The following is a 25239-nucleotide window of genomic DNA, read 5'->3' as shown; positions in this document are numbered from 1 at the left end:
CACATTTTACACTGCCCCTGGAAAAAATCAAATGTAAGGTGGATTTTTTAGCACATCAATGTTCATTAGATTAGGAATAGATAAATAATTTGATATTAATACATCACATATTGTAAAAGAGGGTCAAGAGAATCAAGTAGAGTATATGTCACAGATTTGCACTTTATAAAATCAATAAAGTAAGACCCTTGACACTGTGTAATGCAAATATCATTGGCTCGGGAAAGAAGCATGATGGACAAAATATTCAATTTGGAAGAGAATTTGTCAAGAACAGAAATAGCCATTCTGGTTTAAAAAAAATACTTTTGTGGTTCACCATGAAGTAATATGTGAATGTGTTCTTGTGGACTTTCCACGTTGGATATGTGTGTCAAGACTAATAGCACCATTTAGTTTTAAACGTTCCTGATTTGTGATATGTTATTGGTCACCTGTAAATATTTAACTTCTTGATACATTGATACACTTTAACCCACTGCTGCTCCCATTATGGAAAATAGCAGCCAATAGTCAACAGATAGCAGATTATATCAGTCAATTAAGAATAAATTATTGGGTTCCGTGTGGAATATGTAATCATCATCTTGATAGTGAATTAATGTGTAAGAAAGGTCATGTTTACATTCACAGAATAACCACAAATAATATTTGACCACTTCATTGTATACTATACATAAGTAAAATGGGTGTGTGGAGAGAGAAAAAAAGGTGGAAACACCTATTTTAACTCCATGCTTCTGCCAGTACTGAATTTCTCATGGAATCTGTGGTAAAAGCTTATTTAGAGCTGATTAATAAAGGGCTGCTTTGGAATGTGTAGATTTTTTTAAATAATTATTTTAGGATTTGGCCAAGATCCCACATTCCACACACTGCACTTTTGACAGTGGGGGCAATGCGGTTTTCCTCTCTCCCACGACTGAGGGGTATAAAATGTGAAACACTGTGGTTAGTATCACTTCTCTAACCAGTCCTCAGTAGAAAAACCAGAAGCAAAAATCACTCACGTCTTGGTAAAACTGAGCAAAAGTCTTGCGTATTCCATCCTGCACAAAAACCAAAGCTTCACGGTCAGGATGGCGCTCCACTGAGGCTTGAAGACACTGGTCCACAGTACTAGAGAACAGCGAATGGGAGGAGATGCCATGGACGTAACTGGTTGTCAGGGTTGGGATGCTGGGTGGGCTGTCCACATGAATGCCACTGAAAGGGGTGAGGATAGTGTGTGTTTATAAGAGATGCAGTGAGACATCTGAATGGGAAACAAATACATACAAAGACTGAAAAAGTGGGGTTAGTAAACTGCGACTACCATTACTTTTTATAAAGGAAGTTGTGAACATGTGAAGTTCATACTGAAGGTAGAGCAGAAGCTAAAAAGCATCCTGACAACATTGATTTTAAGTTAGGAAAAGGTGAAATAAGGAATGTCAGCTGCTGCACTATTTTCCACTTTAGAGACCCAAGATAATGATTTTTTTGAAGTTTTTTTTTTTACCTGCTCAACCTAACAACTGATATATGTCATTTGAAGGTAACACAGGATCACAGCTGAAATTATCAGACAAAGTTAATTCCTACTACATATAAAACAAACTCACCAAGGCTGCATTTATTTGATCAACAATACAGTTAAAAACTGTAATATTGAAATATTATTACAATTTTAACTGTTATATACTATAATACATTTAAGTGTTTATTATATACAATTTAATAAATGACTTTTACATTTTAATATATGTTATGCTTAATATTTTTGAGGAAACCATGATAAATGTTTTGTAACATTATGTCTTAATGTCACTTTTGATCAATTTAATGCACCCTTGCAATTAAGCAATTAAAGAAAATGTCTTATAATATATATGTGTGTGTATATATATACACACACAGTATCTCACAAAAGTGAGTACACCCCTCACATTTCAGTAACCATTTTAGTATATCTTCTCAAGGGACAATACTATAGAAATATTTGAACTATTTGCTAACTGCATTCTTTAAATTGTAATGTTGACATGCATTCTCTGTAAAGCTGCTTTGAAATGATATGTATCGTGAAAAGCACTATACAAATAAATGTGAATTGAATTGAAAATAAAACTTGGATATATTTCAGAGTAGTCAGTGTGCTGCTTTTATAGTAGTATAGATTTACTGTCCTCTAAAAATAACTCAACATACAGCCATTATTGTTAAAATAGCTGGCAACAAAAGTGAGTACACCAAGTGATAACAGCTTTATGTCGTTTAACCATGCAAAGCCACATGTCCTATTCATCATATTCATGTTCCCTTGGGCTGAACGGCATGATAACGACCCCAAACACACAGCCAAGATGACAACTGCCTCGCTGAGGAAGCTGAAGGTGATGGAGTGGCCAAGTATGTCTCCAGACCTGAACCCTATTGAGCACCTTTGGGACATGTCAAGCGGAAGGTGGAGAAGCACCATGTGTCTAACATCCAGCAGCTCCATGATGTCATTATGGAGGAGTGGAAGAGGATCCCAGCAACAACCTGTGCAGCTCTGGAGAATTCCATCCCCAGGAGGATTAAAGGTGCCCTCGAATGAAAAATTGAATTTATCTTGGCATTGTTAAATAACAAGAGTTCAGTACAGCAGTGACTGTATGATTTTGAGATTCATCTTTTCACACTGAGGACAATTGATGGACTCAATCACAACTATTAAAAAAGGTTCAAACATTCACTGATGCTCCAGAAGGATAGACAGTGCATTAAGAGTCGGGAGGTGAAAACTTTTAGAATTTGAAGATCATGGTAAATTGTACTTAATTTGTCTTCCGGAAAACATGCAAGTATCTTCTGTTGCTTCCGAAGGGAAGTACTAAATAAAAAATAAAAAAATATTTCAAAAAAATAAGAAAAATTTGGACTTCTTCATTCTGTTCAAAAGTTTTCACCCCCCGGCTCTTAATGCATCATATTTCCTTCTGGAGCACCAGCGAATGTTTGAACCTTTTTTAAAAGTTGTGTTTGAGTCCCTCAGTTGTCCTCAGTGTGAAAAGATGGATCTTAAAATCATACAGCCACTGCTGGAAAGGGTTCAAATTTGCAAAAAATCATTGAAAACTGAAGAACCTGCAGGACATGAAGGATTTTTCTGAAGAACAGAGTTCAGTTTAATTGCTCAGGACAAATAAGAGACTCAACCATCACAAAACAAAAAAACAGTCATAGATCATCCAGGTAATCACACACAGTATTAAGAACCAAGGGTTCCCAAACTTTTGAACAGAGATATTTTAAAGGTGCCCTAGAATTAAAAATTGAATTTATATTGGCATAGTTAAATAACAAGAGTTCAGTACATGGAAATGTCATACAGTGAGTCTCAAACTCCATTGTTTCCTCCTTCTTATATAAATCTCATTTGTTTAAACGACCTCCGAAGAACAGGTGAATCTCAACATAACACCAACTGTTACGTAACAGTCGGGGTGTACGCCCCCAATATTTGCATATGTCAGCCCATGATTGAGGCATTACACAAGGGCAGAACGTCTGGATGTGCACTGCTGAATAATCAGACTAGGTAAGCAAGCAAGAACAATAGCGAAAAATGGCAGATGGAGCAATAATAACTGACATGATCCATGATAACATGATATTTTTAGTGGTATTTGTAAATTGTCTTTCTAAATGTTTCGTTAGCATGTTGCTAATGTACTGTTAAATGTGGTTAAAGTTACCATCGTTTCTTACTGTATTCACAGAGACAAGAGAGCCGTCATTATTTTCATTTTTAAACACTTGCAGTCTGTATAATTCATAAACACAACTTCATTCTTTATAAATCTCTCCAACAGTGTAGCATTAGCCGTTAGCCACGGAGCACCATCAAACTCATTCAAAATCAGAAGTAAACAATATAACAGTATACAATACTCACATAATCCGACGCATGCACGACGAACACTTTGTAAAGATCTATTTTGAGGGTTATATTAGCTGTGTGAACTTTGTTCAGGGACTGTTTAAGGCAAGCGCAAGCTCTGTGGGCGTGGACCACGGGATTTAAAGGGGCTGCAGCATAAAATTGGCGCGTTTATAACGATGCCCCAAAATAGGCAGTTAAAAAAATTAATAAAAAAAAAAAAATCTATGGGGTATTTTGATCTGAAACTTCACAGACACATTCAGGGGACACCTTAGACTTATATTACATCTTTTAAAAACATAATCTAGGGCACCTTTAAGGCAGTGCTAAATAACAATGATGAATGACAAAATATTGACATGTTCACTTAGGGTGTACTTTTGTTGCCAGTTATTTAGACAATAATGGCTGTATGTTGAGAGGACAGTAAATATCTATACTGCTATACAAGCTGCACATTGTCTACTCTAAAGTATATGTATATACAATTTTCATTTCTATGATATATATACACAGTGGCATGAAAAAGTATGTGAACCCCTTGCAGAATCTGTGAAAATGAGAATTATTTTAATAAAATAAGAGGGATAATAAAAAATGCATGTTATTTTTTGTTTAGTATTGTCCTGAGTAAGATATTTTACATAAAAGATGTTTGTATTTAGTTCAAATGTGCAAAAATGCTTGAAAACTGATGAATCTGCAGGAGCTGGAAGATTTTTCTGAAGAACAGAGCTCAGTTTAATTGCTCAGAACAAATAAGATACTCATGAACAAACATCACAAAACATAAAAGCAGTCGTGGATCATCAGGTAACCACACACAGTATTGAGAATTAATGGTTCACATACTTATGAATGGGGTTATTTAATAAATTCAGCTATTGTTTTGTCTTGTGAACTAAATGCAAACATCTTTTATGTAAAATATCTTACTCAGGACAGTACTAAACGAAAAATAACATGCAGTTTTTATTATCCCTCTTATTTTATTAAAATAATTCTCATTTTCACAGATTCTGCAAGGGGTTCACATACTTTTTCATGCCAGTGTGTGTGTGTGTGTGTGTGTGTGTGTGTTACAAGAGAGTGCACCCCTCACATTTTAGCCAGCTTTTTATATATATCTTACTGACCCTAAATTTTAAATGGTACTGTCTGTCTAGTTTAGGTCTAACGCCAATTGAATTGAATTGTTAAAAGAGAGGCACTCAAAATGTGCAATACTGGAAGACCAGCCAACTAGATAAACAAGCTTGGCACCATACCATGTTAAAATCAACAAACCATTTGAGGCTGATTTATGTTGTTGTTTTTTTGTGTGTTGTTGTTTATAGCAGAAGAATTTGTTTCAGTCACTAAAGAAAGTTTTAAAATAATTTCCCAAGCGTTTTTTTTTTTTTTTTTTTTTTTTGTAATTTCCAGTTAAAGGGTTAATGAAACGTTACATAACTTACACAAACTGATATGTAGTCTAATCATCGGAAGTCTGGGTTATTTTCGAGTTTCCAAGAATATGGAGACACAATGCCAAAAACAAATCTATAAAAAGCAATGTGCCACATGTTTGTCAACATCCGCCAGATAAATCATACAATATGCATGTTTTTATGATTCCTTACCAACTTTGTTGAGAAGCTACGAAAGGAGTCCAGGGTCTCTGCAGAAAATTCCATGTTTTGCAGAATCTCGCGGTCATTCGTAGATTAATCAGAAGAATCTTTGAAGACATCTTTCAGTTTCACCTTTACGATAGAAGCAAACTCTGAAGAATCTCAGTTCAGTTTTTTTATTCAGAACTCGATGCGATTGCAATCAAACAAAAACACTTAACGTTACCCAGACACGACCTGGCGCACTCATAAATAAAATACATGCACATAACATTCAAAATAAAAACCCTGACTTTACTGCATTGGTAAATCACGAATGCTCGACTTCTTAGCAACACCAAGATCGAGCCACCGCGATCCCAAAGTTCCCAAAAGTTGATCTTTGAACCAACAACACCTCAAGTTACAATCAGAGCCGTTACAATACGAGCAGCTGCAACGGAATATGAACTGTAGAGGACGCATCACATCAGGAAGCTATAGGTCAGCCATGCATTCATTTGTTTAGCATTTGTTTACACGTTTAAAATCCACACATTTAAACGTGAATGTTTAATACGGATGCTAAAGCGAACAGATTACACCAAATGCCCTGATGTATTGGAGAAATGCCAGTTTCTGACATAAACAAGACAATATGGCCCGTGAATACTGTGTGTTACATGAATAGTGAGTTGCAATACTGTTTTGTATAATGATTAATACGTCAAGAGCAGAAAATGTATACTGGTTTACTGTTGCTAATGCTTTTTCGATTTAAATCTTTCTTAATTGTATAGAACATTAGGGTTAGGGTTACTGAAAAAAGGAAGAGGGGCGTGAGATGGAAAGGAATGTAGGTGCAAACGAGTGTTTACATGCAGGGTGCGATTTGTAGGGGGGATGGGGAGATTCCCCCCTTCTGGTCTGTGTATCCCTGCCTCTGCAATTATTTTTGCCCAGTGGGGATAAAAATATAATTTGCATTTTGCATGATTTTGCATTACTATCAGAAATGAAGAATTATTAGTGTAATTGTAAATAGTGGTCAAATATCGAAGCTATATGTAATACTTCAAAGCTCAAGGTTAAATCAGAATATTTATTGTAAAAATGTTTCTGTAACAGCTGGCAAAAAATAGTATAGCTCCACTGTGGAGGGGAAACCATGAAAAACCAACTCAAACATGTAACTCGTTAAGTTTCCAAATACATCACAGATAGCTGTGCTAAAAACAAAGCTAACATTTAACAATAGCTAGCTAACTGCCAGTTTTGTTGAGCTTAATAAAGAACTTTGTCGCTGACAAGCGACAGGATACAGGTCTAGTTTATTAGTTAGGCTAAATATTTTACCTAATCGCTTTTTTTGTTGTGTGTGTTATATAAATTGAAACAATTCAGTTTTGATAACAAACATGATATCCTAATGTCCACCCAACAACACCCTACATACAACTCAAAAATACGTTTCCCTGCGACACGACCAGAGCAGAAGTTTGGGTGCATGTGGATTGTTTTGCTGTAATCTACCAGCACAAATGGACAATATGTTCGCATAAGATCGAATTACAGCGGTTAACCCTCTGGAGTCTGAGGCTGATTTGGGGCCTGGAGAACTTTTGACATGCCCTGACATTTGTGCTTTTTTCAGTTGTTCATAAACATATTAATGGAAAAAGTGTCATTACACTGTATTCAGCACAAACTAGGCTACAATAATATGTGAGGAACATGTATGTACATGTTTGTGTTTTTGAAGGAATAACATTTATGCGTGGTTGTTGAAAAAACAAAAAACTTAAGTCACTGAAATAAGGCCAAAAAAAGTATAATAAATCTGTGTTCATAAGACTTTAGGGTATTGGAGGTTGTAGACTAGAGTTTTTGCTTCAAAATTATGTAAAAATTATGCTGCCTACTCCTTCATATTTAACAATATATTGATTTAGTTTTTGTAAGACACTTTTTGCCAAGAAACACAGTATGCAAGGAGGCGTGAATCACCACTGAAAATGGGCCATTCTCACCTGAGAAGACAAAAGAATTGGATAGTAATGAGCTGAAATGACTTGCATATTAATGAGGCATTTCAGTCAGGTAGGCTGTGAAAAAAAACCTTCTGTGATGTCTCAAGCTCATTATGATATATGAAACATACAGAAAAATATTATTACAATATAAAGTAATGGTTTTATATTATACTTTAAAATATAATGTATTTCTGTGATGCAAAGAGTCTGAATATAGGCTTTTAGTTTAAAAGCATGCACATTTGGAGAAATATTGGATTCTCATATGCTTATGTCAATTTTCTATACAGAGGAGTTATTTTTATTTAATATTCACTGTCATTACTATGAGCGCTGGTGTTTTCAATTCATCCTTGAAGTCGGAGGGCGCTCTGTGCATTTTAGTCCACAAATTCATCTAAAAGAAGAAGAGGCTATTCCATGAATGGAGTTTCCAATACATACAGCAGCAGGAGGGCGCTAAAGAAACAAAAACTCATCTAAACTTCATCTGTAGAAGACAAGTAAACAGGAAGTAACTGCATGTCTTCTAGAGATCGCTAACCATGACTTTTACATCCAGATAAACACTTTTCAAGACAATAAATACACGATTGAGATAATAAATGCATGTATTGACTGAATTAGCGTCTGAATAGCGCTGGCTCCGTGGGCGTGGCCGCATTAGCAGATAATGAGCTGAATCACGGATTTCTGACATGGCTCTCTTTTCATACAGATTACATAAACAAAGAAGGTTTGTTTTCGATTTGACTTACATGATTTAAAACCTGACATCTTAACGTTTTTTTAGACATAAGTGTAATTTTTTTGTCATTAGTATTCACTAAGTTACAGTTCATTTTCTGAGAACTATCAGATTGGAGTTCGTTCAGAGGGAGAGGAGAAATCACGCATCATGTTAGTTTTCTTTATTTTACAAAAAGCACAAAATTCTGTTTTTACTCTGAGTGTACACAAATGAAAGAAGATATTCCACAGATTAAAATGGTGTATAACTCTTAATTGTATGTGCAACATTGACGGAGTATTTTGAGTCTCTTTCACACTGATAAGAAAAAACCACGGTGGTATCGCCGGCGATACCGTCAGACCTCAGAGTGTTAATTCAAATGTCACAAAAGTGCGGCTCATTCACCTCTGCGTTCGGACTCACAAGCCGCATCGTGTGTGTTTCCCACAGCACAGCAAGCACATGAGTGTTGTTTTTATTTTGCTCACGATGTGGTCAGAACTGGAGTTTGAATACGAACACATGAAAAATATGATTGTTATGATATACACGTGGAGCGTGCATCCGTTTCAGCGCAGAGCTCCGAGTTTAACAACACTAGCCTGTGGATTATAGCTATACAGAATAAAGTATCCATGTTAAAAGTTTTTATAGACATATTTCACATATTCTCCTGCACCAAACATGAACCAGCACAGTGTATGCACACATTTCATCAAGTCCTCTTCAAATGTATTATATGTGCAAACTGGACACTGTTACAGTGGTGTATGTTAATGTGATGACACGATTATTCTGATAGACAAAAGACTGATTTAGATCGAAAATTCAAAGAAAAATGGACAAAAATAAACTATGTCTTTATTCTTTCTGTGTTATACTAAGTGTTGTTTATCATGAGACTGCAGTGCTCGTAAACATAATAAAAGTAGCCTATTATTATCCCTTTTGTGCTTGGGAGTTTGTTGTTATTTTCTCTGTGCTCATACATTAATATTCATTATTCTGTATAATGAGTGTGTTTTATGTCTGCGCTTCATTGGTTGATCTTTCCCCTCTACACTCCCACTTTTCCAGAGCTTTACACGCCCATTTTAACAGACTTTTTCAGCTTTGAGGTGTGAACTACCAGGGTAAAACAAGGGGTTTCATGACCCTTTAAAGATTACTCTATTCTTCTCCAGTTCACCGACTCACTTACTTTCAGGTATTTCGGGAGAAGTGGATGAATTCACATGTTGTAAATCCAACAGATCCAATTCTCCGTGTGGCGCAAACTAACATGGTGGCGCCCATCGCGAGTATAGCTCAACTAACGCGATTGTTATAAAAGGTGTTTAAACAGAAAAACACACCCACTTGCACATATTTGACAATCGGAATATCAGATATTTCATGCTCTATCCCAGGTAAAAAATACTATAGTAATTTATAGTAACGTTAAATACTATAACGTAAGTGTTTTTAAACCATACTACAGTAAATAAACAAAGTACTTTAGCCAGTACACTAGTACGTTTTCTACAACTAACACGCAACTTCTAACAATTTCTTAACGAACACGCGCCAACTCGCCAAATGCGGGTTAAAATTCATTTTAGCGGGTGTTAATAAAAACTTACTAGCCAGTTTGGCCGGTGACAAGCTTTGTTCCCGGTCATTTATCCCCCTGCCCCTGGCAGCACTTCCTACATTTCCCATGAACACTGTGCCGTAATGCTACGCGATGACGTTTCATACGCCCATTGGCTGCGCGCAGTTTGCAGTGAAACCAGTGCAATAAACCATGGAAACGAACGGAGCGTCCATCAGAAAACACAAGGAAAAAGAAGAACAAACGGAGCCAGAGCATAGACTAAAAGAGGAGGGAATTAGCTAGTAAAGGAAAAAGTTAAGATTAAACTAAATGCGGATTTTAACTTTAGAAAGATACCAGCCACATTGGCTGGTGATCAAAAAAGTTAATTTAGATAATTACCCTGCAACTAGGGTATATAATACTACAACACTACAGTTTATTACAGTAAAAACTAAAGTATACTACAGTATTTATTACAGTTTATCAGTTTTTTGTAGTTAACACTACAGTATGCTGTAGCATTCATTAACAAAGTATTGTAAATACTATAATATGTACAATATGCTACAATTTACTATAGTATGGTTCAAAAACACTATAATATTTACTATAAATTACTATAGTATTTTTTCACCTGGGTAGGTACGGTAGGTACCAAATTTGTGAATATTTTGAATAAAAAAGGAAAAATGAAACTAGATAAAAACGTTTGAGGACAAACTTTAAGTTGGCTTGAAAAAGCCGGTCCACAAAGTTTGAAGTAGTTTTAAAAGTGTGAAGTTTGAGAGTTTTCAGTTTAAAAGTTTAAGTTTTAGTTTAGTAGTTTTGATTGATAGATAGATAGATAGATAGATAGATAGATAGATAGATAGATAGATAGATAGATAGATAGATAGATATAGTCAGGGTACTCAAGGCGGTTGCTAGGGTGTTATGTGGTTGCTAGGGAACTTGGGGTGGTTGCTAAGATGTTGCTATGTGGTTGCTAGGGTACTCATGGGTGGTTGCTAGGGAAAGAGCTTTGCGATTGGCTGTACAAATAGCTGTGATACAAAACCTGAGGTATCTATTTAAAGACTGCTGAAAGCTACAGAAAAAGAATCAAATGGATCACTGCAATGCACAAACAGCTGGACTGCAGGCAGAGAAACGTGGATCTGCAGTTACATTTTTGTCATATTGTTGGATTTTGAGGTAAAATCATACCGTTATTGTTTTGTTATATATTATGATGACAAATCATCAATTAAATATTTTCCATCTTATATTCTGCATAATTGTGTGTTTTTAAATAAACACTGACAAAAAATATACTATAAAACTATATGTTTTAGGGCTGAACTATTACTCGCGTTTTCGCAGTTTCCCCTGTTAAATCCAGTCACGCAGCAGGTTCTTTTACAACTCAGTCCAGCTGAGGGAGCGCGTTCCGGCGGGAAACTGACGTCGATGCATAACCTCTATATTTTACACTTAACGTTACGTGTGAAAGGGATAATTCAATTCTTACTAGTAACATTTATGATTAGAGAGCTCTCTAATTCAATTTTCACTAGTGAGATTTCAATATTTAAATTGCAGAGCTCTAATTGAACTATAGAGCTCTCTAATCATAACTGTTACTAGTAAGAATTGAAATATTGAGCTCTCGCGCTGGGAACAATTTAAGCTAAACGGCTTGCCATACAGACACAGATTCATCGAAAAGAACTGACTCAGTAAAGTGATTCAATCGCTAGTTTTGATTCCATACAGCCGATGATTTATATAACATTTCTATTATTTATATATCTAAACAGTCCACAATTTTACTCTGAACATATGCTGATATATTTAGATCTCAAAAAAATTCAGCTTACCTCCCTCTAACGTTACTTTGGAAGTGTTTGAATCAGGTTTGAATGAGGTTAAAAAATGCTTCTCCGATAGATGGCAGTGTACTAAATCTGACTCGTTAATAAACAGAAGAGGAAGAAAATCGACCCTCATTGGTCACTCATGTATGTTCGGCGCGTACATGAAATATGTCAGTCGCGAGCGTTTCTATGCGGTTGAATCTGAGAGCTATGATTATCCTAATCGAAAACGTCTTTTAATTTGGATTAAACTGTGAGGAGAATGTACAACAGACCTGAGTAGCATCACATAATGGAGCGGTGCAGTGTGGAGTATTTGTCTGAGTTCAGTGACTGTCAGTCACACTCAGCGTACATCTTGCAGGACGCCACGAATGTTTTCTTGGCCAGCGGACACAGAGATGTGCTCGAATTCAATGTCGAAGAGAGGAGAGTCACGGCAAGTGCATGTCTGTTGTCACTTTTGTGTTATACTATACCAGATTACTGCAAGCTCACTCAGTACATGTTGTTTTTCAGACCGTGATGCAGTTTAAAGCTTCAGTGACAAATTTGGCTTTAAGTGACGATAAATATCGGCTTTATGCACTTTGCGCGAACGGTGGGCTTTACTGCACCCCTCTACCACAGCTCAGGTAATTATCTGCCATCACACCTAATAGCATTTATATTTACCAGAGCTCAGGTAATAATATCTGCCATCCATCACTCAATAACATATATATATATATGTCAGAAAAAAATTATCTTAATTATGTCAGATAACACTTAAGCAAAACATGGTCAGGTCAATGTGTCTGAATAATTTTTGGTTCCAAATTTTTATCAGTTTTACTGGTAGTCCACTAGGAATTTTTGGGGGGTCTAATATGTCACAGTTTAATGTTTAATTTATTTTGCTATCCTCACTTACATAAATGAACTATAGTGTCCTTAGTAAAAATATATCAAAAATATCTGAGTAATTTTTGGTTTGACTGTGTGTGTGTGTGTGTGTGTGTGTGTACAGTACTGTGCACAAGTCTTAGGCATGTCAGTATTTTCACCCCCAAAAAAAGGTTTCCAAACATTCATTTTGCCATTAATTGTAATAATCCAGTGAGATTTTTGACTGATAACTTTAAGACTGATAACAGCCGGTGCTCCACATGGAGATCAGAGCTCACCATCATCAATCCGTCTGTGATTACATGAAGTAACATATGAAACTAAGACAAACCAAATCCAGAAGAACTGTGGCCATGTCTCCAAGAGATTTTAAGAAACCCGCCTCCAAAGCTACCTGAAAAATGATGCCCAAGTGTACCTGGACAAAAGCTGTTTTAAATGCAAAGGGTGGTTACACAAAATGTTGTTTTGATTTAGTTAATATAAGTTAATTAGTAAATAAAATCTATTTATAAGTGCCTAAAACTCTTCACAGTACTGTATATTTTGTAGGCTGGTTTCTTCAAGCATCTGAGAGACACGACCACAGTTCTCCTGGATTTAGTTTGTCTCAGTTTCATATGTTTCTTCATGTAATCACAGACGGATTCGATGATGGTGAGATCAGATCACTGTGTGGCGCACCAGCTGTAGTCAGACTCCTTGTGTATTCAAAAATCTCACTGGATTATTACAATTAATGGCAAAATGAATGTTTGGAAATGTGAATTGATATTTCCTATTGACACACTACAGCAAAAGATATAAATAACTGGCTTAAAACCTTTTTTGAGGGGGGAAAATAATGACGTGCCTAAATAATTTAATATATATATATATAATTCACCTATAGCAAATACGTAACATTTATATTGCACTAACAGATTAATATATAATATATATATATTAAAAGGATCGATTCACATTTTGAATTTGTTTTTTGTTTTTTTTCTTAACATAAATTAAATACAGTCATAGAGTCATTTAATATGAAGTTTCCTAGCAGAGTTGATATAAGGACATTTCTTTCTTGAGAATTTTCCTAGGAAAATTGTCCATAAATACATCATTACAGGAAGGAAAACTGCATTCGTCAAGCAATTTCATTAGATCTGATCTTTTAGATTTTTTTTTTTCTGATGACATAGATATGTCAAAATCTAAAGTCACTAATATTGTGGAACTTTTGGTTTTATAATTTGTTTTCCATGCTTCTTCCCTCCTAGTTCTTCTTCTGTCCTGATGAACAAATCTCCTGACCGTGTGCTGAATATTGTATCCGATGATTCCATTGTTCTGAAAAATGTCAGTCTGCAAGCATTCACCATAGTCGAGAAGATCCTTGTGACTCTCAGTCTTCACAAGTCCATCTGGAGTTTTGATCTCTATGAAGAGCCAGGATCCAGACCCCTTCGTAAACTTGCAAGTTTCCAGGTTGAAACTGTAAACACATGCTGCTTAAACATAACAGACATAGAAAAATGTGTGAAATGTCCTCCAGTACTGACTTGCATCTACCCTAAGGGCTCCACGTCAGTCAGCTCTCAACAGTCTGACCTCCATTCTTATCTTGAGCCCCATCTTTTCAGGCTCTTATTTGGAGTGGATGCCTCTTTAGTAAATTCTCCAGTCATTCTATGTGGTTTACCTGATGGACGTATTTGCTGCTTTCCTTTGCGCGTCCCCACCCTGGCTGGTCCAAGAGGAGAGCAGAGATCTCCAATCAGAGTCCTCCAGAGCTTAGAGCAGCCAGTCGTATTTATTGGAACCTGCGTCTCTGGAGAACACGGACCTCAGTGTCTCGTTGCAGTTGGTCAAAGGGGCAAACTTCTAATGGTCAGAAGCAAACAAGCAAGCTCGGATGGAAAAGAGGCAGATTATAGTAAGAATTAAATGAAAGTGCTTTATTACACATATTTTGTCCTTTGAAAAAGTTTGTTTGATTTTATAGTCAGTAAGATAAAAGAGTGTCGACAATTAAGAAAAGGAAAGATCTTTAAAAAAAAAAAAAAAGTTTAAAATTATATGTGCCAATTTCATAGAAATGTATTAATTTTTATTTTTGTACTGGTTTCATATAGTTTTGAAAAACCTTTTTATACCATTGTCAAAAATGGTAAAATATTAAAATATTGTTAAAATGCTAAAATAATTTTTTCTAAGAAATAATAATACATAATGGAAAACTAAGGTTTTCTTTTCAAGAATTTTATTTTTAATTAAGCTTTTTTTTTCTTCTTAATTTTGATATCAGGACAGTTGTAGCAATGCTATATTCAATGTTTTTGAATAAAATATAGATCAGTTTTGTTAATCTGAGTTACATTCACATTTTACAGGCTTCAATGAGCATAGTGTACAAGGACCAGTGCTTTGTGTTTGTGTTGATGATAAACGGCTGTACTACAGCTCTCTCAATGACCTACACGCTCTTCAGCTCGCCACAACATCTTCATCAGAAGCCACAGGAAGTGAGTCCCAGCTGCAAGCTCTGACCTCATACAGTCTTGGCGTATGCAGGGTTATAGCACTTGCTCGGCCATATACTAACCCCACAGGTACAGTACATACATTCTGATCAATCTCTATGTGGTTTACCAGGCTTTTAAGTGTTTTAATTCTTAAGTCACTAACACAAAGTGTTTGTATTTGAATTTTAAGGATCTGTGCAGCTTTTGGGTGTATCTTTGAAAGGAAGACTCCTTCGAGTAAACCTTCCTCAAGCATCTGAAAAAGGAAATGTGCCCAGGTTACCTTCATTTCTAGCAGGCCAGAGAGTGAAGGACCTCCTGGCTTCCATCGGAAACATCTGGGAGAGGTCTGTTTCATGCCTTTTCATTAAAAAACTATGGTTTTCCTACGTCGCAAACTAAATGTCACCAAGTTCTTAAAACGTACTCTCTATGTATTTGTTGGTTTCTTTCTTTTGTTTTAATATACAAGTCACTGTTTGTGTACCCAGGTGGGAAAAAAATACATTTCTATAATGTACTTAAAGTGCTCTATTTTCGTGCACTAATTTTGTACTTAATATACTAAAAATTCTTCTTTAGTACTTAAAATCATCTTAAGAACATCTAAGTGTACTCAACTGTGCTACCACTTATAGTACATTTGAACCCATAGTCTACTACAAGTGGTAGCTAAATACATTTTTTAAATACAGAGATCATCTATTAAAAGCACATTTTAGTTCATATTTCATGCTCTCTCAAAATGGTACAGTTGAGTACACTTAGATGTTCTTAAGATTTCTTAAGAAGTACTAAAGAAGAATTTTAAGTATATCAAGTACAAAATTAGTGCATGAAAATAGATCACTTTAAGTACATTATAGAAGTGTACATGTTTTTCACCTGGGATATATATATATATATATATATATATATATCTTTTTTTTTTTTTTTTTTTTTTTTAATAAATTAATTGAGTGGCCAAAATTAGTGTCACATCATTGACCCTTTTTTACTGTCTTCTGCAGGGCGGAATCCTTGAAACACAAGCTTCAGGAGAAAAATGAGTCTCTCAAACGTCTTAACCAAGTCATAAATGTTTGCAGCCTACTGTTGGACACCCATGGGAATGAAAAAAAGTTCAGTATGGGCACCAAACATCCAATCAGTTGTCATGGTGTGGCTAGATGGAGCTCATTGCTCCAAAGAGACTCTTTGACTCTTACATGTGTGCTTGAAAATTCAAGTGGATGTGCATTGGAACATGGCTGGACTTTGTGCATTCAGGTCCACCCATTATCCCAATATTCAAATATGGAGAGCTCATCTAGTACATACTCATTCCCATTGAGGAAACTGGATTCTGGTCAGAAACTGGATGTGACTATTCCTCTTGAAAGCGTTGATGGGCTGTCTCTGCCAGTGAAGGTCTACTGTTCTCTCACTTTCTCCCTCTCCAATCTGTTTAGCCCTGACGCATTTTCTCCTGGTGTTTCCCAGCTCCTAACAGAGACGGCATCCATCAGTGCACCTTTGAATTCTTTAACAGTGGACTGGCTTGATGCTTTAAGGTTAGAGGGATCGTTTTCTCATGGTAACATCAGACACAACAGTGTCATGGATGGCATTCAAGCCTTCCTGCGTTCCAGAGGAACTTCAGCCAAAGATTCTGATACTACTTCCAAGTCAGGACCCGTTGCAGTGGTGATCAGAGTATCATCTGAGCTTCTAAAGGCCAAACTGCACCTCTCCGTAACCAGCAGTGCAGAAACATGCGTGTCCGTGCTAAACTGGTTGGTATCACCTGAGGCGACAGGACAAACAACGTCTGTACAGATTCCGGTGGTTTGTGCCTACAGCCCAGGTGGATCCTCTGTCAAGATTATGGCGAAAGAGGTGCTGACTATATCCTACTGATTACTCATTTATGATCATAAATTCTGTAATTTAGAAAGAGTCACTCATGTCTTTCCTCAAGGTGACACTGGGAGATTTATGTTCTGAAGGACCTCTTGAAGTCCTGGAGATTCGGGTGGAGAGTACATCTGTGGCAGCGGTGTGTGGACTGCATCATGCCATTCTGAGGCGCCTACAGGTACTTTTATAATAAAGTATTTCTGTTTTTCTAACATTGATTGAACAATTGAATCTGATTTAGGGATCATGACATTTTCAACAGGTCTTGCTGAGAGACTCGACTGTAAAATGTTGCCATACAAAGCAGTTAAAAGCACTGAGCTTGTGTGAAGCTGTACGCCGCATTGAGGTAGATCTGATTACCTTCATTTTGTTTATTCTTGCATGCTTAGATTACACCACTTGCATTAAAGTCTTAAGGTGGCATCACCATTTACTGTTGCTTAGCGAAATCCAATTATTTCAATCTGGAGTTTTGCGTTTGGGCGAAAGTTTCCCATGCATTCCCATATTCAAAATGTGACTGACCAACAGAAAGCTGCTTGGTTTGAAAGTGACTTCTGCGTGAGCTGTGCTTCATACATCGCTATACTATTGACAATGCTTTTTTGCTTGCAACATTTGCGGCTGCACCTTTACTCTGTAATTAGTATTAATTCACATGTATCAGGCAGTTTTGCTTAATTCAACAACCGTTTTTAATTGTTAATTCAGCTTTTTTTCTTTTCTTTTGTCAGTCTCTTTATAAAGATCTCCAGGATGTTCAAAATCAAGCAGCTCTTGGTGGCATAATGAAGACGGATAAGAGCTCTGAGATCTTGTTCCGCATTTTTCTGCAGCTGAGGGCAAACCCACTGGTCATTCTCTGATTTAAATACACACACGCACAAAATTCTGTATTACATATATTTTGTAATACAGTGTTTTGTTATTTCATACTGTTATACTTTTAGGATACAAAGCACATGCTTTCCTTCTTGTGTCCCATACAACGTCACTTATCCTGTAATTGACTAAACACTGTCTGTGTAAACAGAAGTATGGGAAATGTACAAAAAAAAATCTCCACACAGGTCTACGCTAGAATTAGTTGTTAAATCTACACGAAAGGGAGTCTGTGAGTGTGTACTAAAGACTTTAAAATGTCAAATCTATCCACAAATCTGATTCTTTAGTCAGTTGGTTGTGTCTCCAGGTTGAAAAGCTTTTCTTTGAGTCGATAGTATCTTCCTTCTTTGGCCATGAGCTGCTGGTGTGTTCCCTGCTCCTTGACTTCACCTTCCTCCATGAAGATAATGTGGTCTGCTTTCTCTACAGTCTCCAAACGATGTGCTATTACCAGCACTGTCTGATCCGTTATGGTATTGAGCACATCTTGAACCTGGGAAATAAGATGAATAGACACTATAAATGGGAAAAACCTCAGAATTTAGGATGTTACTGCATCTTAAAAATAATTACTGTGCCGATTAAGTATTAATTAAATTAAAAGATTTTAGTATTAATTCCAGAGGAGTTCATACTGCTTGTTGTGTGCTACTGTCCATGTGGCTGGTGGCTTCATCCAAGATAAGAACCTGTGGGTTCCTTATCAAAGCTCTGGCTATAGCAATGCACTGCTTCTGCCCTGCGGACAGCTGGTCACCGCACTCACCAACATCTACAGACAAAGCATTCAGATTTAACCAACGCGTTTTATTTTAGAGATACACAATATATCAGTACCATGTTAATGATTTATAAGTATCAGTTGATATTAGATATTTAATTGTTTGTGTTAATTTAATTTTTTTTTTTTACCTAGACTGCATTATCTAACTTTCACTTTAAGGGTTAGTTCACCCAAAAATGAAAATTCCATCATTAATTATTCACCCTCATGTTCTTCCAAACTGTAAGACGTTCATCTTCAGAACACAAATAAATATCTTTTTTGATAATCTGAGAGCTTTCTCTCCCTCCACAGAGAGTCTATGCAATTTACACTTTGACGCTTCAAGTAGTTCATAAAGCGATTGTAAAACTAATTCATAATGAGCAGTTTAGTCAAAATTTTCTGCTTTATATGATGAACAGATTAATTTAGGCTTTTATTCTCACATACACATTAATCAACTCACACATAAGTTGTGGTAAATGGGAGCTTAAACGTTTGCTTGACGTGCGAGAACCAATGAGGTTCCTTCTCGTGTTACGCATGTTTTCTCACACGTCAATCAGCTTCGGTTGAACTTCTGTTATGTTCGCTGATCAATGTTTATAAGTGACTAAAAGGCTAAATCAAATCTGTTCATTATATAAAGCGATCGAGTCTCCTCAGAAGGAGAATCTCTGCAATCTCTACGTTTTGAAGAGTCAAATTTTCAGTTGCGCAGCTGTCTATGGAGGAACAGAAAGCTCTCAAATTTAATCAAAGACATCTTCATTTGCGTTCGGAAGATGAACTAAAGTCAGGTTTGGAAAGGCATGAGGCTGAGTAAATTAATGACTGAATTTCATTTTTGGGTCAACTAACCCTTTAAAGTCAATCTTCAAAAACACTAATAATTCTTAAGTGTTTTCTTCAGCAAATCTCAAAATGAAAATCCATTTAAAATGATTTATTTTTGGTTTACTGTTTTATTTATTTATTTAGACAAAAAAAAAAAAAAAAGTATATAAATGTGTTATTGGCCATAAAATGAAAATAGTTAACAGCTAATTAGGTATCAGACAGAATTTTAGTACCGATGCCTCTAGTTATATCTACCTGTGTTGTATCCCTGTTCCAATTGGCATATGAAATTGTGTGCATTGGCTTTACGAGCAGCTGCTTCTACTTTTTCAAGTGTGCAGTCCTGCAAACCGTATTCAATATTATATCTCACAGAGCCAGAGAAAAGCACAGGATCCTGGGATACCATCGCCACCTGAGCCAAATGAAAGAAAACAATGCATAGTTTTATAAACTACAGGTTACAAACTACAGTCTCACCAAACCATCCAATAGAAGGGATTTTCACATCTCTCTTCAAGTTATATGGCTGTAAATGCTGGTGTATCAGTTCTTGCCTTTTTATGCAAATACTGGTGTTGGTAACAGTATAGAGGTTCTCCATCCAGGAAAATTTCACCCTCCTGTGGCTCATAGAACCTCTGCAGCAAGCAGACGCAAGAGGTCTTCCCACCACCAGAGGGCCCTACCAGTGCCGTCAGCTTTCCTGGACTTAATTCCAGTGTAACAGACTGCAACAATTCAACAGTGAATACATGCAAATCAAGCTATGATTAGCTTTTGCAGTATAAACAAACCCTTACCTTAAGTGCTTTTTGATCAGGACGGGTGTGGTAGGAAAAGGTGACCTTTTTAAAGGTTAGTCTTCCCTTAATCTTCTCTGGAGCCAGATCGCCTGCCTCTCTCAACAGTGGCTTCCTATCGAGCAGCTGGAACACCTTCACTGCTGATCCCACAGTATTCAGCATGTCTCCATAGATATATAGAAGATGCTGAGAACATAATGATGGCCAGAATTCAGTCTCATCTGAATGAAGGTTCTATAAAATTACTGTAAAATTTACCTGGCAATCTTACCCTCATGTTGGTCACCATGTCCTTCTGGTAAAACACAAACGCAAGGAGGCTGCCACTGCTAAGCTGGCCAGATGAGATGAGATTTCGGCCTTGGAACAGCATTGCTACCTTCAAGCCCACTGTAATGAACTAAAATGCAATGCAAGAAGATAAAATCATTTATATGAACCAATGAAATAGAACAATTTCTAATTTGGAGAACAATGAATGCAACTTAGGACTGTATATGATTTACCCTGCGTATTAAGAGATGAACTGCACTGTAGATGCCTTTACGCCTCAAAACCTGAAGCTTCCTGTTGAGAGTCTGTTCATATCGCTGCTGTTCCTGTCGCTCTGTCCTAAAACTGCGCACAGTCTTCATCGACCCAATGACTGAAGACGCCAACTCTGTAGTCTCTGCATTACAATCCTGAAGCTCTTTGGATGTTTTCTGATCAGGAAGGTGAGGCATTATGATATGAATTCATTATGGTCTATGCCTGATCTTTTTGGTTTGTTCAAAAAACGTTTCCAGGAGAGGACAAGGCGCACAGTGTTATTACAGGTCTAAGCTTTGTAAAAGTAATAAAACCAAATTTAGGAGGGTTACTTACCTGAGAGATGTTGTTGTATGAATTCTGAATGAAAGCAAGAAGTGGCATTTCAATGCAGGTGAGGAGGGTTAGCTGCCAGGACAGGCGCAGCATGAAGAACAGCATGCCACATGTCTTCACCAGGCTTCGCAGTAACACATTCACATTCATGGCCACAGAACGTCCCATTTTATCCGTGTCAGAGATCAAACGTGATGTTAGACTACCTGTAAAAGAGAAAAAATTGTTTCTGAGTCATATTAAAATAATGACTATATTATCACATATGCGCAATTTAGTAACTTTTTCTACTCTTAAAATAATAGCCAAATATACAGCAGAACGCAGTGTCTCAAGACAATTTTTACCCTCAATTTTTTTTTACCCCATAATTTTTGATAGTCTTCGGTCATTCAACATTGTGGATATGATTAAAAAAGGCAAAATAGTCTTCAAAAAATCTTCACACTTCTTCACGTTGAAAAAGACCTCCATGTCACAGTCATGTTCTGTTTCTCGGTCTTTAGTTATAGGGGCCGTTTACGCGACACCGTTTTCAAAACTTGTGCATTTGTGAAAACTCTTAACTTTTGAAAACAGGATTTAAAGTGCGTGTTTTTGAAAATTATACATTTATCATTTCCATCAAAACTACAAAAACGTGAATTTGTGAAAATGGTGACGTCATGCGTATAGAGTACCTCAGAGATGACGTGTTTTTGTAGGCCAACCCGATCGAAAGGCTATGCATTTTTCCCATAGACTTTTGGAAAATCGTCTGTGTTTAACAAAGGGTTATGACACTTACACGTTTTGTCCTATAATCTTTACAAGTTAACACGACATTTATACATTTTGAAGCCTAAATAAAGTCGTCAGATATAAAAAGCTAACAGTAGGCTATAAACGGACTATAGCACAACATGGTCGCGAATCAACATCAACACCACCAAGCTTCCTCAAACTCTATTTAAAAACATGCTCACTGATTATGATCTGTGCTGTGTATGAATACTTATCCGCTTTTTCATGAGAAATGCTGTCCAAATGTCCTGTTTGTCATGATGACGTCTAAAGTCCCCGCCAAAGGAAGTAGTCCCTTTTAGCAACTTGTTAGCAACCGCCGTTTTTAAGACAAAATAAAGGTTTAAAAAAATTTCAACCGGTTATAACTGGTGTGATTTATGTCACAGATCAAAACGTGAAAATATTTAAAGGCTTTGTTTACCAAATTCTTTAGACCTTATTTCAGGCAAAAACCCATAGACTGGGTAAACCCAGCCTGATCTGCCGGCGATTTGATTTCTCATGGCAACTCAGTCTGGAAACTCGTACATTTATTTCTGCTGCATCTGTTACACTTTTGCGGGAACCAATCACAGATTGGCTTATCCACCTTCCTCGCTATTGGCGGGTACAGAGCTCTTTCTATGGCTCTGGGCGGGTATAACACGATGACGTCTCTCGCACGACCGTCAATACAATTCCTTTTAACCTCTCGACAATGCTAAATGACTTCTTTAGTTTAGCAAACAAATCGCTTGAGTGGGTGTAAATACCACTCACTTTAATGTTTTTTTGCACAACCTGCAAAAATCGCTCGATGCCATTGCTGCTTCTGCAAACCGCAGATCAATGCTACAAACCAATACAAACTAAACCTGTCTGGATCGTTGATCTGATTGATTGAAGGACTATCCAATTGCGTGAATAATGCTCGTTGATCACGCCTCTTGTGCAGTAGGAAATACATAGCAAACTCCCCAGACCAATGTTCAATTTTAAATTGAGCTTGGTCTGGTGATAGCCAGACAAAAAAACCCATTCAAAAATCCCATAGACTTTAGGGCGATGGAACCGGAAGTCCTAAAATGCTAACTCGCTTCCGGGTTTTGCCTACAAAAACAAGCCATCTCTGAGGTACTCTATTACATGTTCAGTCTATAGGCACATAGTGTATCTTTACAAAGTGATATCGCCAACTACTGGCCTGGCGTGCAGAATACAGCATTTTTGCAGATCCATGTGAATGGGGATAGTTTTGACAACTTTGTCGTCTGGAAAAAAATTAACCATTTTCACTACATCGCTTCATCACATGTGAAATAGGGCTGGGACTCGATTCCAAAAAGAATTGATTCTTCAATTCTGAGTTATAGGGAATCAAGAGTCAAGGAGAGCCTATTTAATTTGACACAGGTAAAAACTCAAGAATTTTTCATCTACAAAAAGCAGTTCTGTGACTTTGGGCTTTACTTGACACTGTGTTTTTAAGTGAAGGAACAGGTACCATACCTGGTTTATTTTCTTCAAAGAAGCTTATCTCCTGCTTCATGAGGTTCTGGAACAACATGTGTCGTATTCTTTTGTTGAGTCTGCTGAGGCTACACATGAACATCCCACCGCGCAGACCAGAGAACATCGAACTTAAAGACACAACAAATTAACATTTTATTCCAAGAAACAAAACCAATTTGTACACAAAGACATTTGTTTTTAGTAAGATATTTGCATAGGATTGATGTTACACTGACCTTCCAAGTGAACACAGTGCCATGAGTCCAATTGCCCATAAGAAAGTGTTGTGCTGGTACTTTCCACTCAGTATGTCAATGACTTTCCCAATGCAGTATGGGATGAATGTCTCAACTACAAAATAACAGGTTCACACTGCATCAGGCCAACTGTATTTTCTATTACTCTGGATCTAGTTCATAATTGTTTTGTCTATGTAGATAAAGGATGCCCTGAAATCAGGATTTAGATTTAAAATCACAGACTAATTATAAAAATATAATATTTTAGTTTCCTCAACCAGGAAATACACTCACAAAGCGCGGCCAAGCTGAGGAAGAGGAAGGCAGCCCCTAGATGAAGATAGTCTGACCTGGAGTAGCGGATGACCCTCATTAGGAGTGCTTTAGCCTCTTCATCTTTTTTCTGGTTTCTGGAACCCTTAGATGATCCACCATGTGGAAAGGCAAACTCCCACACCATATACATGAGAGTAGATGTAGCAGTGCTCAGGATCACCATGCCAGGATCAGGAACAGGACTAAAGCCTCTCATGGTCCCTGGCAGAAATGTCTGAATGCTGTCAAACACTGGAGGTAGGAAGCTCAGTAGGACTACCCATCGCTTCAGGAGAGGTTGAATGCTGTTGTCAGAGACAAGTGTGATTACTGAATAAAGCACAACACAGCTGATGATCCTGAGAGCCCACAGGCACCATAGATCCAGACTGCCCTCTCCATCCAGCCACAGCAGTGCTATCCACACACAAGCCCAGATGACAAGATCACAGCACAACACACAGAAATGTTCTGCTGCAGCTCTGGGTATGGGGTACGACTTTAAGATCATCTTAAAACTGAAAAGACAAAGAAGAATCAGATAAACCAGATTAGAGTGGTTTCATAGCCTGGTCACACTAGTCTTTTGGTGGGCAAGATGGCCTCTTCGCCTCACCAACTGAAGAATCCTCCAAACCCCTTTAAACCTGACTAGCAAACCATCATATGCTGGTTTGGGATGTTTTTAGAAGCATGAATCTGCTCAAATGCATTTAAATACAGGACCTAAGCACTAAACAATATAAACAGACGTACAGCATTAGTTTTCTTACCATTAGTAGTTCTCGTTGCATTTTGTCACAGGATCAGTTTTGGTTTCACTTTCACACGTGGGCGGTGTCAAAACTGGATTTACGTTCAGTGCGAATAAGAATAGTAAGACTCGACTTAGATAATGCATTCAATAAACTCATAGTTTGCTTAAAACGAGATAGTGTCAGTGTGCACAAAACATGTTTTTACCTCAAATTGCTAGGCTACAAAACATGTTTTTACCTCAAATTGCTAGGCTACTGTATGCAGTGCGAATGACGCAGTACGCTACGCTGGTTGTCGAATCCTGTGGCGATTGTTCTTCAAGTGGCCAACAGAGAGCGCTGTTAAGCAAATATCACATGACTCGTGTCCTTTCTATGGTCCTTTCACGAAAGTGCAGCTCTGGAGCATATAAAAATGACCAAAAAAATGTTGGACTGTTCTCAAAACTTTAACCAGTAACTAGGGGGTGGGTTTACCTAGCA

The 25239-nt window shown here is 37.1% G+C and overlaps 3 protein-coding genes across 5 annotated transcripts in view; 1 reads left to right on the top strand and 2 right to left on the bottom strand.

The window, feature by feature from the left end:
- Positions 1–10066, bottom strand: part of acsf2 (acyl-CoA synthetase family member 2) — a 35335-nt gene extending 25269 nt beyond the window's left edge. The window contains exons 1-3 of one of the 2 annotated variants that reach the window (XM_067369781.1): positions 9891–10066; positions 5533–5675; positions 1011–1206 (exon numbers count right to left, since the gene is read on the bottom strand). In XM_067369781.1, coding sequence (XP_067225882.1) covers positions 1011–1206; positions 5533–5642 — 306 coding nt within the window. In that variant the 5' untranslated portion in view covers positions 5643–5675; positions 9891–10066. Of the gene's footprint in view, positions 1–1010; positions 1207–5532; positions 7245–9890 lie in introns of those variants that run through there. The other variant, XM_067369780.1, reaches the window with a different exon arrangement.
- Positions 10067–10754: 688 nt separating this feature from the next.
- faap100 (FA core complex associated protein 100) lies at positions 10755–17881 on the top strand. 2 transcript variants are annotated; one of them, XM_067369654.1, is made up of 9 exons: positions 11881–12142; positions 12223–12338; positions 13857–14512; positions 14970–15188; positions 15292–15448; positions 16112–16979; positions 17062–17178; positions 17263–17349; positions 17738–17881. In XM_067369654.1, the coding sequence occupies exons 1-9, from the start codon at positions 11996–11998 to the stop codon at positions 17867–17869; spliced, it is 2499 nt and encodes an 832-aa protein (XP_067225755.1). In that variant the 5' UTR covers positions 11881–11995; the 3' UTR covers positions 17870–17881. The 2 variants fall into 2 exon arrangements, with proteins under 2 accessions (XP_067225756.1, XP_067225755.1); XM_067369655.1 differs by lacking the exons at positions 11881–12142; positions 12223–12338 and adding an exon at positions 10755–11041.
- Positions 17882–17915: 34 nt separating this feature from the next.
- tap2t (transporter associated with antigen processing, subunit type t, teleost specific) lies at positions 17916–25049 on the bottom strand. The gene is made up of 12 exons (XM_067369656.1): positions 24772–25049; positions 23978–24516; positions 23681–23795; positions 23442–23572; positions 21168–21373; positions 20807–21004; positions 20572–20700; positions 20298–20486; positions 20052–20225; positions 19750–19909; positions 18524–18660; positions 17916–18381 (listed from the first exon to the last, which is right to left on the bottom strand). The coding sequence occupies exons 2-12, from the start codon at positions 24507–24509 to the stop codon at positions 18172–18174; spliced, it is 2181 nt and encodes a 726-aa protein (XP_067225757.1). The 5' UTR covers positions 24510–24516; positions 24772–25049; the 3' UTR covers positions 17916–18171.
- Between the last annotated feature and the right edge of the window lie 190 nt (positions 25050–25239).

This window comes from Chanodichthys erythropterus, chromosome 19 (genome assembly GCF_024489055.1).
Source record: "Chanodichthys erythropterus isolate Z2021 chromosome 19, ASM2448905v1, whole genome shotgun sequence".
Lineage (NCBI taxonomy): Eukaryota > Metazoa > Chordata > Actinopteri > Cypriniformes > Xenocyprididae > Chanodichthys > Chanodichthys erythropterus.
This window is presented reverse-complemented; position numbering and strand designations above follow the sequence as displayed.